The sequence below is a fragment of the Vombatus ursinus genome, unplaced genomic scaffold, assembly GCF_900497805.2.
Source record: "Vombatus ursinus unplaced genomic scaffold, bare-nosed wombat genome assembly UNPS02014807.1, whole genome shotgun sequence".
NCBI lineage: Eukaryota > Metazoa > Chordata > Mammalia > Diprotodontia > Vombatidae > Vombatus > Vombatus ursinus.
Genome location: NW_020954585.1, coordinates 6147302 through 6166341, shown reverse-complemented (window position 1 = coordinate 6166341; position 19040 = coordinate 6147302). Strand labels below are relative to the sequence as shown.

The 19040-nt window shown below is 39.8% G+C and overlaps 1 protein-coding gene across 5 annotated transcripts in view; it reads right to left on the bottom strand.

Moving 5' to 3' along the window:
- Positions 1-5581: 5581 nt before the first annotated feature.
- The window catches only part of TECPR1 (tectonin beta-propeller repeat containing 1), a 73781-nt gene continuing 60322 nt past the window's right edge, over positions 5582-19040 (bottom strand). For all 5 annotated transcript variants that reach the window (XM_027874385.1, XM_027874387.1, XM_027874384.1 and 2 more), the window contains 3 exons: positions 14017-14123; positions 13554-13673; positions 5582-8079 (listed from right to left, as the gene is read on the bottom strand). In XM_027874385.1, the coding sequence (XP_027730186.1) occupies positions 7879-8079; positions 13554-13673; positions 14017-14123 (428 nt within the window). In that variant the 3' untranslated portion in view covers positions 5582-7878. The remainder of the gene's footprint in view (positions 8080-13553; positions 13674-14016; positions 14124-19040) is intronic.

Sequence of the window (19040 nt, the reverse complement as noted above, 5' to 3'; positions counted from 1 at the left end):
GATGTGTTTTTTGGGGGGCAGCTAGATGGTGCAGGGGATAACACACCAAGCCTGGAGTCAGGAAGAGCTGAATTCAAATGTGACCTCAGACATTTACTAGCTTTGTGATTCTGGGCAAGTCACTTAACCCTGTTTGCCTCAGTTTCCTCATCTGTCAAATGAGTTGGAGAAGGAAATGGCAAACCACTTCAGTATCTTTGCCAAGAAAACTCCAAATGGAGTCACAAAGTCTCATATAAATGAAACAAGGGTGGAATGTTTTCAGTAAGGGGCTAGAAACAGGTTTCTAGTCCCCTACTAAAAAGGATTGTTGACAAACTAATAGCTACTTGACCATGAGCAAATCACAACCTCTTAGCCTCAGACAACTCTCTCTCCAAGAGCGAGCCGCCTCCCACATCACTGTTCAAATCACAGGTCCCGGATGTATTGACTCATTTTCAAGAAACTCTCTGTTTTGTCTAGTGCCAAATCATGCCCTGTTTAAACACTCAGTAGGTATTTTATTACTATTTCTTGTCAACCTCCTACTGGCTGTCTACCAGACAATCCTTTATGATTTCCCTTTCTTCCCACTGGCCTGTCCCTTGAGGCAAAACTTAACAAAGTGAATGAGGCTTAAGAGTCTAGAGAGCTAGGTTCAAATGTTGCCTCAGATACACAGAGAGCTGTGTGACCTTGGGCCAAGTGACAGCCTCTCTGAATTTCTGTTGGCCTAGAGTAAAAGAACAGATCACATTTATATGGCCATGGAGATTTTCAAAGAACGTTCCTCACCACAACCCTATGAGGTAGTTAATTAGGCGACAATTGTGAAACCTGTCTTTCAGATGAGGAAACTCAGGCCCAGAGAAATTCAATGATTTGCCTCTGATCACACAGTTAACATTTGAAGCAGGATTCAAACCCTGGTCTCCTGATCTCAAGGCTAGCACTCTGGGGGCAATAATACTTCCACTTCCTACCTCATGGGGTTATTGTAAAGAACATCCTTTAGAGAAAGAAGTTATTTTAGAAATCATAGAGTCTGATAGCCTCATTTTACAGAAGAGGAAACTGAGGCCCAGAGAGATTGACTTGCCCAAGATGAATGTGTTACTTTATAGACAGAATCTCAGCTAAAAGGTCTTTAAAAAAACCCACAGTTATTTCTTCACTTATATATTTTAGAGAAAGAAAAGGACCTTAACTCTCAGCACATCTTTCTTCTTTTTAATTTCCTAAATACACACACACACACACAGTGTCCCAAAAGTCTCACTGCAGTTCCTGCACTAAGGGATGTTATATATATTTTATGTAAGGGGATCATAAGGTTAAGGGTGAGGGGCTTACATCAGGGTGAATTAATCCATCCATCGATCAGTGAATATTTATTAAGTGTCTGCTAGGCCCTGGTGGTAAATATATAAAGAATGAAACCCTTTTTTGCAATTAATTTACATTCCAACAGGGATAATAACAAGAACACATACAAGTGTATGCAGAATAAAAATAAAGAGTAGTTTGGGAGGAAAGGTACAAGGAGTTAGAAGAGTCAGAAAAGACTTCATGTAGACAATGATGCTTAAACTGTATTCTGAAGGACAAATTCTTGGTGAGGAGTGGGGACTGCATTCCAGGCATGAAGGACAGCCCTTTTTGACCAGTGCAAAGCTGAAGAGACAGAAGATGGAGTGTCATGTGTGAACAATTTAGAGAAAAGGCCAGGCTTGGTTGGATTGGAGGGGCATGAATGTACAGTGAGACCAGAGAAATGGGTTGGAGCGAGGTTGGGAAGGGTTTCAAAAGCTTACCTGGGAGTTTATATTTTAATCTACAGGCAATAGAAAGCTAGTGAAGTTTGTGGGCAGGTGAGTAACTAGAAACAGGTTTCTAGTCCCGTACTAAAAAGCATTATTGACAAACTAATAGCTACTTGACCATGAGCAAATCACAACCTCTTAGCCTCAGACAACTCTCTCTCCAAGAGCGAGCCGCCTCCCACATCACTCTTCAAATCACAGGTCCTGGATGTATTGACTCATATTCAAGATACTCTCTGTTTTGTCTAGTTGTTGTTGATGGGAAAAAATTAAAGGAGGCTAGGAGTCCTGACACTTGTGACTGACTAGGAGAATTCTAATTTCTTGTCTGAGTGCTTAGTTGTATTATATGTTAATATATTTTCCATATACTGCAAAAAATGATTTTTAAAGAGCTTTGAGAAAAACGGGACATGATTCACTCAAAACATTCGTCTCTTCCACTCCATTTCCCTGCTTTTCAAAAGTCCTTTGGGATAGAAGCTCTGGGATCTTTCTGTGCTGGACTATTTTTGATACAATTTCAAGTACTATTTACACAAATAGGAAAATGATGGTGGAATGAGTCAGTCTTGCTGCTGCTCTGGAGTCCGTGTCTGTTGGGACACGGTTTCCAAGAGTGAAGATTTCCTTAGGGTGCCACAGTCAGTCTTTCCAAACTCACCTTGCAGGGCCAGACACAGGAGGGAGAAGCAGTTGCTGTTGTTCTAACTAGCTTTTTTGGACTTAGGCAATTCTTAGGGCAAATAGAGGCATTATGAAATATCAAAGGGTTTGGCAAGCGGCCCTGTTTACATAAAAAAGGCATGAAACAGCAGTGTCCGGTACCCCAAGGTACAGATAATGACTTTGAGTTTGAATCTTAACTTTGCTGATCAAATACTGGTCACAGGAACTTGCTGTAACAGTCCTCCTCGCCCCAACTCATATCTCTTACAAAGCCAAATGCGAAGGTGCAATCTGTGGGCATTTCAGATATTCCCATAATAACGCTGCTTAGTCAAATAGAGGCAGGATGATCTGGGCTAGTTTAGGAGATACAATTTTAGTCTCAGTTTTACTGTTTTTACTGTATATGATACAGGTAGATCTATCTATACATATATACAAACCAGACCTATCATTTTATTGATACAGGGAACTCCCAGTGAGGAACCTCCCTCCACCAATGCTGCCCAGCACCTGCCCAGCAACTGAGTTGCCTGGGGCATTGAGAAACTAAATGACCCACCTAAGATCTCACGGACATTATTTTATAAGAGTATAGATTTAGAGCTAAAGTGATTCTCATTTCACAGATGAGGAAACTGAGGTTCACAGAGGTTGTGTCCTGCTCTGGGTCACATAGGTAATAAGTGTCTGAATTGGGATCTCAATCTAGGTCTTCCTGACACCAGCACTATCCACTGAGCCACACTGTACATGAGGGAAGAGAATTTACCTTTCTCTGCCTAGTTCCTTGTCTGAAATTTCAAATGGAGATAATACTTGTTCTCCCTACTTCCCAGGGTGATTGTGAGGCCCAAAGGAGTTAGAATGGATGTGAAAGCATTTTGAAAATCATTAAGCATGTTATATAAAAGTAAGGTAGATAATGGAGTTCTTTCTCCTCATGGAAACAAAGGTGTGTCATAGAGTTACTTTTCTTGTCCAAGTGAATTTGAATTTCTGTAGGTGGGCCTCGGATGCAAGGCAAGATTGCCCCCGATGTACAAGATTTTCTTCCTTTGCATCTTATGTGTGGTTTATTCAAGTTACACTCTAAACACAAGTCTTAGTTTCCCCATAAATAGTATCAGGCAAATCTGCTGTTGTGTGCGCCCAGCTTACTTTTGACTCATGCTATGAATGGGATGGGAAAGGAGGATCTAATTGGGATCTTAAGACAGCAGGACTTTAAGGGAACTCTTCGGACTGTCGGGTTGCTTTTTGAAAATGATTTGGATAGGTGAGCACGCCAGTTCAAGATTTTGTGCAGCCAGTTCTGGAAAGGGTTGGACTGCCCAGAGTGAACTTGTCTCCTGGTCAGTGGGACCACCTTGTTCTGCCTGCCAAGGACACCCTCCAAGGTGGGTGCCGCCATCACAAGAACTTTGAAATACCACACTGCTGTGAAACCCAAAGGCCTGATGGACAGAAAGTACTGCTTACCTAAGTAGCAAATTCTGTATTGGATGCAATAAATTCAGCTATCTTTGCTCACATTCTCTCTTGCATGCTGTATCTTGACGTAAATATTACCCCTGGAAAACAAGAAGACAAGTTGCTTGCCCTCCTTAACTCTTCTTGTCCTTTCTGATGGGACTTGGTAAACTTAATTCCCTTGTTTCTCAGAGGTCAGCATATAGCTTCAAACAGCCATTCCTTTTTTAATTTTTTCCTATCAACAAAAATTGATATTCTTTCCTTCCGTCAAGCCCCCCAAATTGGGAAAAAATACAAATGAAACCCTTGTAGCAAATATGCAGTCGAGCAAAACAAATTCCCCAATGGCATTGGAAGCCATTTCTCCTTGTTAGGTAAGAGACTTAAAAGGATATCTTCGATCATCATAAAATCTGTTCAGTACATGTGTATGCCAGTTGAGGAGTGACTTACAAGCAACGAGGTCGACTCCTTACAGCCCGAAAGACTCAGAACATCTTTCCTAGGTCACCTACTATTTATCTGGATAATTACTGAGTCTTTAAGAGATTGTAAATCTATGACTTTCAATCTAATAAATAAGAAGTGACAAGGGAGGGTTTAACTACACTCACACTGGGAGTATAAATGAGACAGGGGTGAGGTCCTGAAAATAACTCAGTGGGTGGCTTCAGTCTTTGACTTTTTATTCCCTCTTCCCAGAATTCAGACCTGAAAACTGATTTCTTGGATACGCAAGAAAAACAATCCTTGAAGCCTCTTGGTGTGTGTGTATGGGGGTGGTGGGAGGAAGGTGGGGGGACAGAATCCCTCTACCTCTGAATGGGAGGGGACTTCAACAGCTACTTAGTACAACTGATGAAGAATATCCTTTTCAACATACCTGTTGAGGGATCATCTAGCCTTTGCTTCAAGACCTCAAGAAAAGGGAACCCACAATTCCGTGAGGCAGCCCATTTATTTTGGGATAGCTCTATTAGGAGGCCTATCATTTTAACTTCTACCCACTGATGTTCTGCCCTCTGGGCCCAAGCAGAGTAAGTCTAATCCCTCTTTCACATAACAGTCCCCTTCAATCCCGATTTTCTTTTCTCAAGCTGAACATTCCAGTTCCTTCCTTCAACTTAATGCAGTCACAAAATTCTGGTTGTAGGGCATGGGTTGTCTTCTGGGATTGCAAATGTTTTCTGAAGCTAGCTTTCGCAGCCTGTTGGAAGCACAAAATCCCAGGCTGTAAATAGCTCAATCATTCATCTGAACCACCTCTTTCTTACATATAGACAGATCCTTGGGTAGGTGATATAACTACTTCACACAGATTTACAACATGAATGTACATTTCCTAAGTGGTATATGCCCATTTTCTCTGATGCTAAAGCTACAAGCTTCCTCATACAAATAAGCAGCTATATAATTAGATGAAATCAAACTGGAAAATCTTTCTAGCAAAAACACTGTGACCCATGGAACAATTTATTTTCTGAAAACATCTGACATAATAGCATAAATACAGAAAACGGACATTTTTCAGTCATTTTGATGCTCCCCACAGTGCACAAATGTACATGGGTCCTCTATACTTTGTATAATAAAGGAAGTGGCCTTGATGAACAAAATAAAATGCACAATCATTTTATTTTGGAATATATTTTATTGACTCAAAGAATTCTGGAAATTTGAGAGAATTTGGTACTGGTGATCATGTAAACATTCGATTCTCAAAAGGGAAAAAGAAGTTCACCCTTTGAGTGAGTGCAGAGTTAGAACCCCTAAAGGAGTTTGTTTTGAAAACAAATAGAAATCGACAGCATAACCTGGGAGTGATTTTTAGGAAAATACAGAACATAATGCCCATTTACAAGGAAATCTTGAAATGCAACATGTAAACAAGATAGGAAATCGACCCACTGTAAGTAAACAAGCTTCTCTCTTTTTTCTTTTTTTAAGCAAACCATCTTAAATAGTTTTCCATTTGGGACATCCAAACTCTATACCGGGGTGTCAAAAATGCCAGAAGATGCAATACATGCAAAAAAGACATTCACTTCAGGACTTCAAATCTGGTTCATGAGATGAAGTCACAAAGCAACTTTTCGTTCACAATCCTGTTCATGTGTAATAAAACACAACACAGAGGAATATAATTAAGTATATGCCTTTCCTCTCTCCTAACAACAGAAGAAAATAGATCAAATTAAAAGGATGCTGATTCTGGGTAAAGTTAATTATAAATCAGCTTCTATTTAATCTTAAAATAATAAGAGAATGGGCATTTGTTTTTGATTCACAGCACATGCAAAAGTCTTCAGTTTGGAAAGACAAACTAGAGAAGATTTCACCAACAGGATGTAAATCTGGCAATAAAATGACAGAAGAATTATCCATCATTGCCCTTCTGTAAAACAGATCAAAACCAAGGGCAATTTAATTTCAGCTGATGGAACGGGGGCAGTGGTTTTTCTGAGTGGAACAGCAAGCCTTATCTCATAAGGGCAGTTCACTGAAGAACTCAAAAACTAGTATTACTGAATGCTCACAGGGGAGGGGCTGAGAAAAACAACTCCCTTTTCCCCTCAAGGTGCCTAGTCCTAAAATTTACAGTCTTCCTTCCTTGGCCTTAGTGTTATTTGGTTACAATAATATAAGTTAAAGACTACTTAGAACAATGTCAATTCAAGTTTTTTGGACAAACTACAATTTTCTAAAACTCCTCTCTCTAATCTAATGTCATATCAAATTAATTCTTTCTAAATATGGCAGCACATTCCTTTGCAGCACAAGTAAACAGCAACAAAATAAGGAAAATTCAGTAGTATTATGTCTACACACAGACATGGCTGAATTAAGTCCAACTGCTTTTTTTTCCCCAAACAATTCACTTCATTAACTGGTTGTTGTTAGATTAAATCTATCCATTTTGTTTTGTTTCATGTTGAAATTCCACTTTATATGGAGATATAGCCTAAGTGAAAGAGAAAAAGAAAGTGTGTGTAACAAAAGAAAAACAAAACCCTTTTAACAAACAAGGGAAAAGAAAAATGAAATAAGACCACAGTGAGTGAGGGAGGTCTGGCCATCTGGTTGTTGCCTCCAATCTCACAACTCTCCTGACTTTCCTTCCCCACTGAAGTCCAGTGTTAGGCTCTAAGAAATACTAGGGGCTTACGCGAACTTCGTGAGCATGGAAGTATCATGCTTTTCTGGTGGAGTAAGTGAGCAGTTCAAGAAGGGCCTCTGGGACTCCTAGCTCAGAAATGATTCAGCCATAGATGGAGACAAAGGGACTGGACAGTGCTAATAATAACTCTCCTTCCTTTACCCTCTGGGAGGGAGGAGTCCTCCAAAATTCTTTCCTCCAACCCTTGCATCTCTTCCCCTTGTCTTTGCCTGGGCCTGTCTGCAGTTAGGATGCTGCTTAGGGCCCAAGGCTCTGCCTCCCCTTTGCCATTACCAAAAGGACAGGCTCCCAAACCAGGACTCAGATTCCTGTTTGTGGTGATAGTTGAGTAGAGAGAGCGAGAAGGAGAACAAAGGAGCTATTTCCCATGACTGTGGTTTTCCTGGGGAAGAGGACCCAACCAGAACAAGAATGTAGGGGTAAGACACTCCAAGAGGCATGGAAAGATAAGATTAAAGACATTTATCAGATTTGAGACAAAAGTGCAATGACAAAAAAATTCACATTTCTGAGGTGATGGGGTGGCCTCTGAAATGGCCACTTCCCTCAAACCGTGCACGGGCTCTATGCCTATCTTCTCTCTCGGGACAAACAGTTATATTTCAATACAAGAATAAAATAAATTTAATTGTAAAAGGCTCGCATAGTAAATCTAGACCCTACAAAATCTAGCAGCAACAGGGAACTGCTGCTGCTAAAACAGCCTCCTGGCTGAAGTTCCCTGCAGTGGGCAAAGGTTGTCCTGACTCCTTAGCAGGTCACTGCACTGCCATTCATCTCTTGTACTGCATTCATGACAAGCATCGTCTTGTTAAAGAAGCCGCTCTCCCCACTCCCATCTCCCTCTTCTAGGTCTGTTGTCCTGGAGAAATTGTCTTCCATTGTCTCCCGTGACACACTCTTCAGGGCTTTGGTGGTATTGGCCCGGACTGAAATATGGTCCCATCCTCCCTGTAAGAAAAGGATGAATAAAGAGAAGCCTGACTACTCACTCAGAGAGAACAGTAACCGGTGCCTGGAAAGTGAATGACACTGTTGGTTTTGTTCATTTTGTTACCAATGTACATCCCCCCAGGCCGGGGATGAGTTCCCAGGTAGGGATAGGGGTAAGAAGAGCTAGTAAAAATAAAAGAATCAAGTGCAGATTATCAATCTCCTGACAGATTTAAGGTACAGAATGAGACCTATTTAAAAATATTTATTTTTAATAAATAATTTATTTTCTCTTCCTCTCATCACTCCTCCAGCGTGTGTGTGTATGTGTGTGCGCGCACGTGTGTGTGAGACAAAAGAAAAATCCTTGTAACAAATATAGCATGCAAGTGTAGTGTTGCACACCTGTAACCCTTGCTCCCCAAGGAGGCTGAGGCTGCCGGATCAATTGAGCTCAGGAGTTCTGAGCTGTAAAAGTCCAGTACCAATATGATGTGTCCCTGGGAGCTGAGCATCTTCAGGCTGCCCAAGCTGGCTGAAGTTGGAAACCAAAACACCCATGCCAGTCAGCAGTGGGATGGAGCCCTTGCATGGCCACTGTACTTTCAATCTGGGCAAGTTAAGGAGATCCAGTCTCAAAAAAACCCACTGTACTTTCAATCTGGGCAAGTTAAGGAGATCCAGTCTGAAAAAATCCCCAACAAACCCAAAACAATAGTAACAACAACAAAAAAAATATGCATGGCAAAATAGAACAAATTCCCACTTTGTTCCTTCTGGACATAGCAAATTTGTGGATTTCTTTTGTTCAAGCAAAAGCTGGAAAAAAGCTATGCTGGTTTGTCTTATGTAGCTTGTGTTTTTCTTTTTTTATTGGGGAGAAGGGAATTTTGGGGAAGAAACAGGAGCCAAAAATAGCATTACCAAAAAGAAAGAAAGAAGGAAGAAAAAAAGAAAGGAAAGAGAGGGTCACTGAAACATTTTATTAGAATGAACAAAAGAGAACAGAAGGAGATTCAGAAGAAAACAGACATGTAAGACAGCTTTGAAAGTAATATTAAATTTGCTACAGACTTTTAAAAGCAAGTATCAGAGATTCATGTATCTTTTTTCCTGTTCTACCATGTATAGAAAAATTTTAGGGGGATGATTGTTAAATTTAGAATAAAAAAATTTGATGCTGTTAGAATAGAAAGACAAGATATATTAGTGGGGAAATTCTGAACATTTCTGAAAAAAATCTGAGATCTAAAATATGTAAGGAATTAACAAGAATCCCTAAGAGATAGTCATTTTCCATTAGATGGAAAAAAGATGTAAACAGTTTTCAAAAGGACTGCAAGCAATTGAAAAACCATAGGAAAAAATGCTCCAAATCTGAACAATAAAATAAAGGCAAATTAAAACAAATCTCCAATATCACCTCACTCACATTTATCAAACTGACAAAGATGGAAAATGTCAATGATGAAAGGGCTGTGGGAAGCCAAGCACACTCATCTATTGTTCATGGAATTGTGATAATTGGTCTGACTATGGTGGAAAACAATGTGAGAGAAGTTCTTCTTTGACCTGTGTATGATCCCATTCCCAGATACATATCTCCATACATCAGAGGGTATCTACTTCCTTTGATATGCCTCTAAGAGGCCAAAGACAGAAACAAAGGTTCTATATATACCCACAGATTCATAGAAACATAATTTTTTAATAGCAAAAAGCTAGAAACAAATCATGTGTCCAATGAAAGGGGTATAGTTGAACAAAATATGGTAAATGAATGTAAAGGAGTATCACTGTGTCATAAGGAATGACATAAGGAATGAACTGAGAGAAACTTGGGAAGATGTACAAACTTATGCAGAATGAAAAAAGTAGAAGCAAAATCACTATACACAGTGATCACAATAAGATAAATTAAGACACCACAATAAGGCACCATAAATCATGTACCTCAGCTGAAATTGCTCTCTTCAAAGCTACCAACAATCTCTTCATTGTCAAACTGCAGTCTTTTCTAAGGTGTACTTCTTCTACATCTATCTGCTGCGCTTGACCCTGTTGACCAACCTCTCCTCTGGATACTCTTCTCTGGGTTCTCATGACACTACTTACTCTCTCTCTGTCTCTGTCTCTCTGGGTCCTCCTGCCTTCATAACTGCTCCACCTCAATCTTCTTTACTGGCTCATTATCCACCATGCCCCATAATTGTGAGTGTTCCCAAACCTCTGTCCTAGGCCCTCTTCTCTTCTCCCTCTATACTCTCTCAGTATCCTAATTGGGTTCCGTGAGTTTAACTATCGCTTCTATGCAGATGACTTGTAGATCTACATATCCAGCCCCAGTCTCTCCTCTGAACTTCTCTCCTGGATTACCAATTGCCTCCCTAGACCTTCTAAAGAAACCTGAAGCTCAACAGTTTTAGACTCAAGTCTAAGAACTTTATCCCCTAAACCTAAATTCCCTCTTCCAGACTTCCTTATTTTTGGCAAAAGTACTACAGAATTTCTTAGCATTATCCAGTGTTCCTTTCTCTTCCTCACCCATATCCAATCAGCTGCCAAATCTTGCTGTCTCTACATTCACATCTTTCACTTCCTACCCCTTCTCTCCATGCACACGGTTACCACTTTGATTCAGGTCCTCATCACCCCTTTGTCTAGATTATTGCAACAGTCACTTATTTGTTCTTCCTGACTCAAGTCTCTCATCACTCCAATCCAACCTGCTGAAGTCATTTTCCGGAAACATAGATCTAACTACATTATTCCTCTATTTAGTCAACTCCAGTGGCTATCTTTTGCCTGTAGAGTAAAAACCAACCCCTCTGTTTAGCTTTTAAAATCCTACACAACCTTGCTCCAGCCTCTATTTCCAGCCTCACTGGACATTATTTCCTCTACCACATGCTGCAATCCAGCAAGCTTTCCTTTTTTCTGCCCCTTACACGCTCCCTCTCTATGTCCCAGCTCCCTGCCTTTTTACTAGCCATGCTCCACGGCTGACAAGCCTCCCTCCATCTCAGATCTCCTCTCTTCCTTTAAGACTCAGTAACTCAAGCACCAGCTTCTGCAGGAAGTCTTTTCTGCATTCTCCTCAAACACTAGTGCCCTCCCTCCCAAACTACTGTGCTCCAACTACTTTGTATATATCTGTATTGATTCACTTTATATATTTACATATGTGCTCTCTGTCTCCATCACACTCTAAGCTCACTGTGAGCAGGGAATGTGTCATCGGTTGTACCTGTGCCCCCAGAGGCCAGCACAGTGTTTGATACCCAGCAGGTGTTTAACAAATACTTTTTTTTACTGAATAATTGGCTAATATAGGTTCCGTATGAGTAGGATTAAAACATATTTCCTTTCTAATAAGGAATGAAAAACTAAAACTTGAAAGTTGTATGAACTGTCAGTCAAAATCACTATATTATGTGGTGTTACTTAGCTTTTTAAGGAAATTATTCTGCAGTTAACCATCAAAATTAAAAACTGAGAATTTCCAGAGAGAACAGAAAAAATATTATACAGGAATCTGCAAGTCTCTATTAATTATGTACAGCTTGCTTTTTAAAAAGTATAGTAAATTCTTTATGTTGCTTTCAGTTATCCTATTTGTGTTTCCTCTGAACTTTGTTCTATTTTCTTTTGTGCATTCTTTTAAATGCCTCAATGACACTTTTTTCTTTTCTTGGGCAATATGATGATATTCTCCATCTTTCACCAATTAAAAAAAAGAGAAATAAAACTCTTTGTAATATTCACCAAAATAACCTAAAACCAATCAATCCATGTATTGTCCATGTCCAAAAATGTATGTCTCCTTCTCATTTGAGTCTATTACCCCTGTCAGGAGGTGAATAGACTGACTGTTCCATCATCAATTCTCTCTAGTTGAGTTCTTAAGTCTTTCAAAACTATTTTTACTTACAATGTTTATCTATTTTTTATGGGACAATTACAATGTGATGATCTTTACTGGAAAGTGAATAATGCATCAAAACAAAATGCATCAATAAAGAATTAAAATTTAGAATGTGGACTTTTTTTCTTATTTTCATAAATGTCATCTTCAACTGCCTTTTGCCAAGTACTGATTAGGTAATGTATTACGCTCTTTCCTTTTCCTAAAAAATTACCCTAGCACTTAAGGATTCTAGAGCGAGAAAGTGCTGAGCAGCCCACTGCCTTCAGAAAAGGAAAGGTGGACCTCTAGTTCCTGATCTTCTTAATGACTTCACGCTCATCCTCTATAGCCCACTGGAGTACTTTAGCGTCCCAGCGATTTTTTTGGCCCAAGTACCTTCTGCTGTAATTGAAATCTACTTCTCTTTTTGGGACCTCTGTAAACAGAAAATAACAACTAATCCAAAAGTAAAACTTCGTGATAGGCTTGGGCTTTTCTTCTTTAGGCTAACTACCTGAGTTCACCTGAAAAAACATAAAGTAACATGAAATAACAGGGATTTCTGAGCCCAGATGACCACATATTCTTGAGAACTACATACAGTGATCGGGCTTAAAGCAAGGGACATGTGGAAATGAGATGGTTTGTCCACAGGCAAAATTACAACTGGGACAACTATAAAACAATTTCATGTTCTCTTGAAAAGAAGGGAAGGGCTCTTCACTCTTCACGTCCTCCTACTCCACACCAGGAATTCTGGCATCTTCCTCGTGACTAACAGAAGGTATAGAGGCAAATGATTAAATGGGAAGGATTACTGCAGCTGGCCATGCCACACATGACCCTAAACTCACCAGATTTTAAGACTGGGGGGAATAGGTGTGGACAGGGGTCTTTATGGTCTTACTGGAAAGTTGCCACCCACATGTCTTAGGGTGGGGAGAAGGGGAAGGGTCCCACACACCTGGTTCTCAAGTTCCAATTTCTAAGAGGTGTCTTCAGAAAGATACTCTCCCATCCCCCCATCTGTCTCTCAGTTTTGTCAAGGTTTCAGCTGGGAAGGTGGCACCTGGCAACCAGAATGTCCTCCACCCCCTCCCTTCTTCACCAGGTAAGTACGGTGAGTAAACATTTTAGAGGATAACTCGGTTTTTGAATCTCTGCCAGGTGCTTGGGGAAAATATGTTATCAGACACAAAGCTTTGCCCTCAAGTGGCTGAAGAAGCCAAACATACACTAATTCCAAGTGGTGGAACTCTACAGAATTGTATACAAATGTACTATGTCTGGTTTTGTTTTTTATTTTTTTTGTGAGGCAGTTGGGGTTAAGTGACTTGACCAGAGTCACACAGCTAGTGAGTGTTATATATCTGAGGCCCAATTTGAACTCAGGTCCTCCTGACTCCAGTGCCAGTACTCTATCCACTGCGCCACCCAGCTGCTCCTAAATGTACTATGTCTGCCAACGTAAGTGGACATCCTGCGGCTGACCAAGATGGTGGGAGCCGCTTTGCCTTTCATTCTCTGCAGGGACATTGCTGCATGCTCTACCATCTTAACCCCAAAAGAAGGGTTCCACACTCACCCCAATGCCATAATCCCATCCTTGCCCTTTCGGCTCCCGGGGTTGCACTCCTGTTCTGTGACACACAGTCCCGCAGCTCAGGCTGTGGCTTCCTTGAACCTTATTGGCAATGACCCAGACCTGAAATGGAAGAGAGAATAAAATCCTTGACTGTCCTATTCCACTGAGACCAGCAGCTATATTGGAAAAGCCAAGGCAAGAGTGAAATATCCTGAGGGGTGCTTTAAGCAGAGTAAAAAAAGACAGAAGGAAGGGGCATAGCTCAACTAGAAATAAAGGAAACCATGACAGGCTCAGAGGGCATATCCTGGGTGCTGAGATAAAGCAGTAGAGAGGTCTCCAACATTCAAAAGAGATTCAAATCCTCTGGGTTCAGGTTTTAGCTTTCTCTAACACACCCCAGGAACAAGTGTCTAACTGAAGGGCTTTTAATGACCTTACATCAGGGAAAACATATGCTGACCTGGTCCAGTGGGCCAACAGAAACTTTGCGGACATTATTAGAGACGTGGTCCCAGCTGGATCCTTGTGGGTAGCTGGGGGTGATTCCCTGTCGGTACCACAAGTTGCCTAGGAAGAATAAGTAAACAGTTAGTATGAGGAATGTGCTACTTATAAAAGGCCCTGCTCTTCATCACCCGGACAACCAGAAGCCAAACCCAGACCTACTGAGGCCAAGAAGGAAAGTCGCTTCCTTCTTCCAATTTTATGCTTTTGGCTTTAACAGACTTAATCAAACCAGGTATTTTTCTTTTCTTTTCTTTTCTTTTTTTTTGGTGAGGCAATTGGGGTTAAGTGATTTGCCCAGGGTCACACAGCTAGTGAGTGTTATGTGTCTAAGGCTGGATTTGAACTCAGGTCCTCTTGACTCCAGGGCTGGAGCTCTATCCACTGTGCCACCTAGCTACCCCTCAACCAGGTATTTTTTATAGTACATTAGACTTCCTTTTTTTGAGAACTGCTTTACCCTATGTTGCCTAGGCTGGAAGCACGACAGATATTTGTGGGCCTTGATCAACACAGAAGTTTTAACCTGCCATTTTTCCAAACTGGGCAGCTGGGTAGCACCCTCTGCTCCCAGGGTCTTTAGGTCTAATGCAGCTCAGAGCTCAAATGATCTACCAGCCTCTGCCTCTTCCCAGTAGCAGGGATGCCAGGCATGTGCCAACACACCTGGCCAAGTATTATTACCTTGATTTTACAGGTAAAGAAACTGAGGCACAAATTAATTAAGTGATCTGTCCAAGGTCAAACAACTTCTAAAGACAGAAGCTGAACTAGGATTTAGATCTATTGACTTCTAGTCTACTGGTTTTTTTTTTTTTTTTTCCTGCTACCATTGTCTGTGCCAGAGAATATTTCAGAGTCAAGTGACTCTGGGTTAGCAGCAGGATCTAGCCCTCCTTCTGACAGACTGTCCTAGAATAAATTCCTGACCCCATTATTCTAGTACACATGACAGAGCAAAAACATAATAATCTCATTTCATATGGCGATGACAGAATGAAGGGAAAATTGCCTTTGTCTTCCACTTCCCTACTCAGAGAACCCACTGACTCTGGCTGCAAGTTAAACCATCATGAAGTACAAATTGGGCTCCTATGCTCTTCCTTCCCATTGTTTTTGTCAGCTTCCCATAGTTCTAGCAATGCTAGCTACAATCATCAGACAAGATAACAGAATCATGGGAATAAACACTGGCAAAGAGGATGCAAAATTACCTCTATAGATAAGACAATGGTATAGAATACCCCAGAGAATCAGCAAAGAAATTCATACAATTAATAATTACAGCAAGGCTACAAGACACAAAATAAATCCAGGAAGATCATCAGCATTTCTTTAAAGTACTAACAAAATAATAAGAGAAATTCCATTCAAAATAACTGTAAAGTTCTTAATATATGTGGATGTTTATCTATCAAGGTACATACAAAATTTAGAATAAATACAATTACAGAATTTTTTAAAAGATATAAAGATTGTCAAATAATTGAAGAGAAATTTACTGCACAAGGTGGGACCATACTAATATAATAAAAATGACAATACTCCCTAAATTAATTTACATATTTTGTGCTAAACTAAATTACCATAGGTTACAAAGTAATGAACTTCATTTGGAAGAATAAAAAGTCTAGAATCTCAAGGGAAATAAAGCAGTAGCCATCAGAACTATTTGGTATTGGTACAGAAAAAGAGATCAGTGGAACAGATGTTGGCAAGAAACAGAAGTAATTGAAAACAGTAAACCGGTATCTGATTAACCCAAGTAAATAAATTACAGGGGGGAGGAACCCTTTGTCAAATAACTACCAGGAAAACTAGAATCAGCACCTTACACCATTTACCACAATAAGCTCTAAATGGATACATGAACTGGATCTAAAAGAGTCACATCAGAAAAAAATTGAAAAGAACAAGACAAATTCAAAATTAAGGTTAAAGTGAAAATTTTTTAAAATATATTTTATTTTTCCCCCAATTACATGTTAGAACAATTTTTTAACATTTTTTTTAAATTTTGAGTTCTAAATTCTATCCCTCCCTCCTTTCCCTCTCCCTTCCCTAAGATGGTACACAATCAGACACAGGTTAAACATACACAATGATGTAAAATATTTCCATATTAGTCATTATGTACAAGAAGACTTGAATAAAAGAAAAAGAATGAAAGAAAATAGCATGTTTCAATCTGTATTCAAAAGATATCGGTTCTTTCTCAGGAGGCGAATAGCATATTTCATCATTAGTCCTTTGGAATTGTCTTGGATCATCGTATTGCTGAGAATAGCTAAGTCATTCACAGTTCTTCATTGTACAATAATACGTTACTGTGTACAACATTCTCCTGGTTCTGTTCACTTCACTTTGCATCAATTTATGTAAATCTTTCCAGGTTTTTCTGAAATCATCCTGCTTGTCATTTCTTATAGTGCAATAATATTCCATCAGAGTCATAAATCACAGCTTGTTTAGTCATTCCTCAGTTGTTGGACATCCTCTTGATTTCCAATTCTTAGCAACTACAAAAAGAGTTGCTATAAATCTTTTTGTACAAATAGATCCTTTTCCCTCTTTTTTATATCTTTGGGATATAGACCTAGTAGTGGTATTGCTGGATCAAAGGATATGCACAGTTTTATAGTCCTTTGGGCATAGTTTAAGGGGAGAATTCTCAACCAAACGAGGCATATATAAACACAAAAAGTAAAAGATAAGTTATCTGCATAATAACTGCATAAACTTAATAATCTTTTGCAGAAATACTCAATGCAGACAGAAACAGAATGGGAAAATATCTGATTCCAAAGTCTGATATACAAAACGTATAAGGAATTGACACTAATATACCAAGAGTCACTCCTTGATGAAGTGCCAAAGAATACGAATAGTTCTCAAAATATTATTCACAAATTACAAATGACCACACGAAAACATGTTCCAAATAACTAATGAGAAAAATGGCAAAGATGAAAAAATATGCCAACAGTCCATTTTTGATGGGCTATAGGGAGATAGGCACATTATTGGTGAATTCTACGGTGGTCAAATGATCTGTAATTTATGCAGGAAAAGTGACTAAATTGCCTATACCTTTAACCCAGCAATCTCACCCCTGAGCATATATCACAAAAAAGTCAAAGAAACAAGGAAAAGGCTCAACATATATATGAAAATACTCAGCAGCATTCCTTGTGATAGCAAAGAACTAGAAACAAAGCAGGTGCCTATTGATCAGTGAAAGTCAAAAACAATTTTTCTTAAAGACTGGGTCTCCCTCTCTTACCCAGGCTGAAAGTTCAGGGGCTACTCAGGAGACTGATACAACTAGTGACTGGCATGGGAGCTTTGACTGTTTCTGACAAGGGCTAGTTTACCCCCCAGAGGCAATCTGGTGGCCTGATACACAGCAACAGCAGCTCTCTTTACTGATGCTGAACCTAGAGTGGACAGCCCATTGAGAAGCGTATATCCACTATCGCTCCTAACTCCTGAGCTCAAGAGATCCACGAGCCTCAGCCTCCCCGGTAACTGGGATCACAGGGGATGTACCATCGCACCCAGTAAAATATTTGTGTGTGTTTTATTTTTTTTAATGTCAAGGATTATTATGCAGGAAAAAATGCTGAATACTAGGGATTTAAAGAAATATGGGAAGATCTGTATGAAATGATCACAGGACCATAGACTTATAACCAGAAGGGACCTTAGAAACCATCTAGTCCAATCCCTTTGTTTTACAGATGAAGAAGAGATTTGTCCAAGGATATAAAAGTGACAAAGGTAGGATGTGAACTCAAGTCTTCTGATTCCAAATCCAGTCTTCCACTGTACCATGCTACAAAGTGAAATGAGAACCACCAAGAGAACAATATACACAATGACTACAACAATGGAAATGAGATCACTAAGAGGAAGCTAAACTTTGAGTAACAGGGGAAAAAAAGCCAGTCCCAGAGAAGAGACAACAAAACACATTTTTTTCCCTCAAATAAAGAGGTGGGAAACTATTAGAACAAGGTGTCCCAAAAGTCTTATTGCTGTTTTACCTTATTAAAGCTTAAAGCTGCCCTAAGACTTTTGGGACAATTGGTATTGTTTACATTGTCAAACACAAATCTTGCTTAATTGTTTTTCTTTACACAGGGGATGCTTGATGAAGCCCCCGGCTGGGCAGGGAAATGTGGAATGAAAAATGACTATGATGAAAAGATAAAGGATTTCAATAAAACGTACTTTTTAAAAAAAAATGGGCCTTTCTGTTGGTGGAATTGTGAATGGATCCAGTCGTTCTGGAGAGAAATTTGGAACTACGCCCAAAGGGCTAAAAAACTATGCATACCCTTTGACCCAGCAATAGCACTTCTAGGGCTGTATCCCAAAGAGATCATACAAAGAGGAAAAGGACCCACATGCACAAAAATATTTATAGCAGCTCTTTTTGTGGTGACTAAGAATTGGAAATTGAGGGGATGCCCATCAATTGGAGAATGGCTGAACAAGTTGTGGTGCATGAATGTAATGGAATACTATTGTGCTATAAGAAATGATGAACAGGCAGACTTCAGAAAAACCTGTAAAGACTTGTATGAATTAATGCTGAGTGAAGTGAGCAGAACCAGAAGAACATTGTACAGAGTAACAGCCACAATGTGTGATGACTAACTGTCATAGACTTGGCTTTTCTCAGCAATGCGAGGATCTAAGACAACTCCAAAAGACTCATGATAGAAAATGCTGTCCACATCCAAAGAAAAGAATTATGGAGTCTCGGGCAGCTAGTTGGCACAGTGGACAGAGCTCCAGAGCCTTAGAGTCAGGAGGACCTGAGTTCAAATCCAGCCTCAGACACTTGACACTTACTAGCTGTGTGACCTTGGGCAAGTCACTTAACCCCGACTGCCTCATCTAAAAAGCAAAAAAACCTCAAAAAACTATGAAGTCTGAATGCAGATGGAAGCATACTATTTGCTCTCTTTTTAA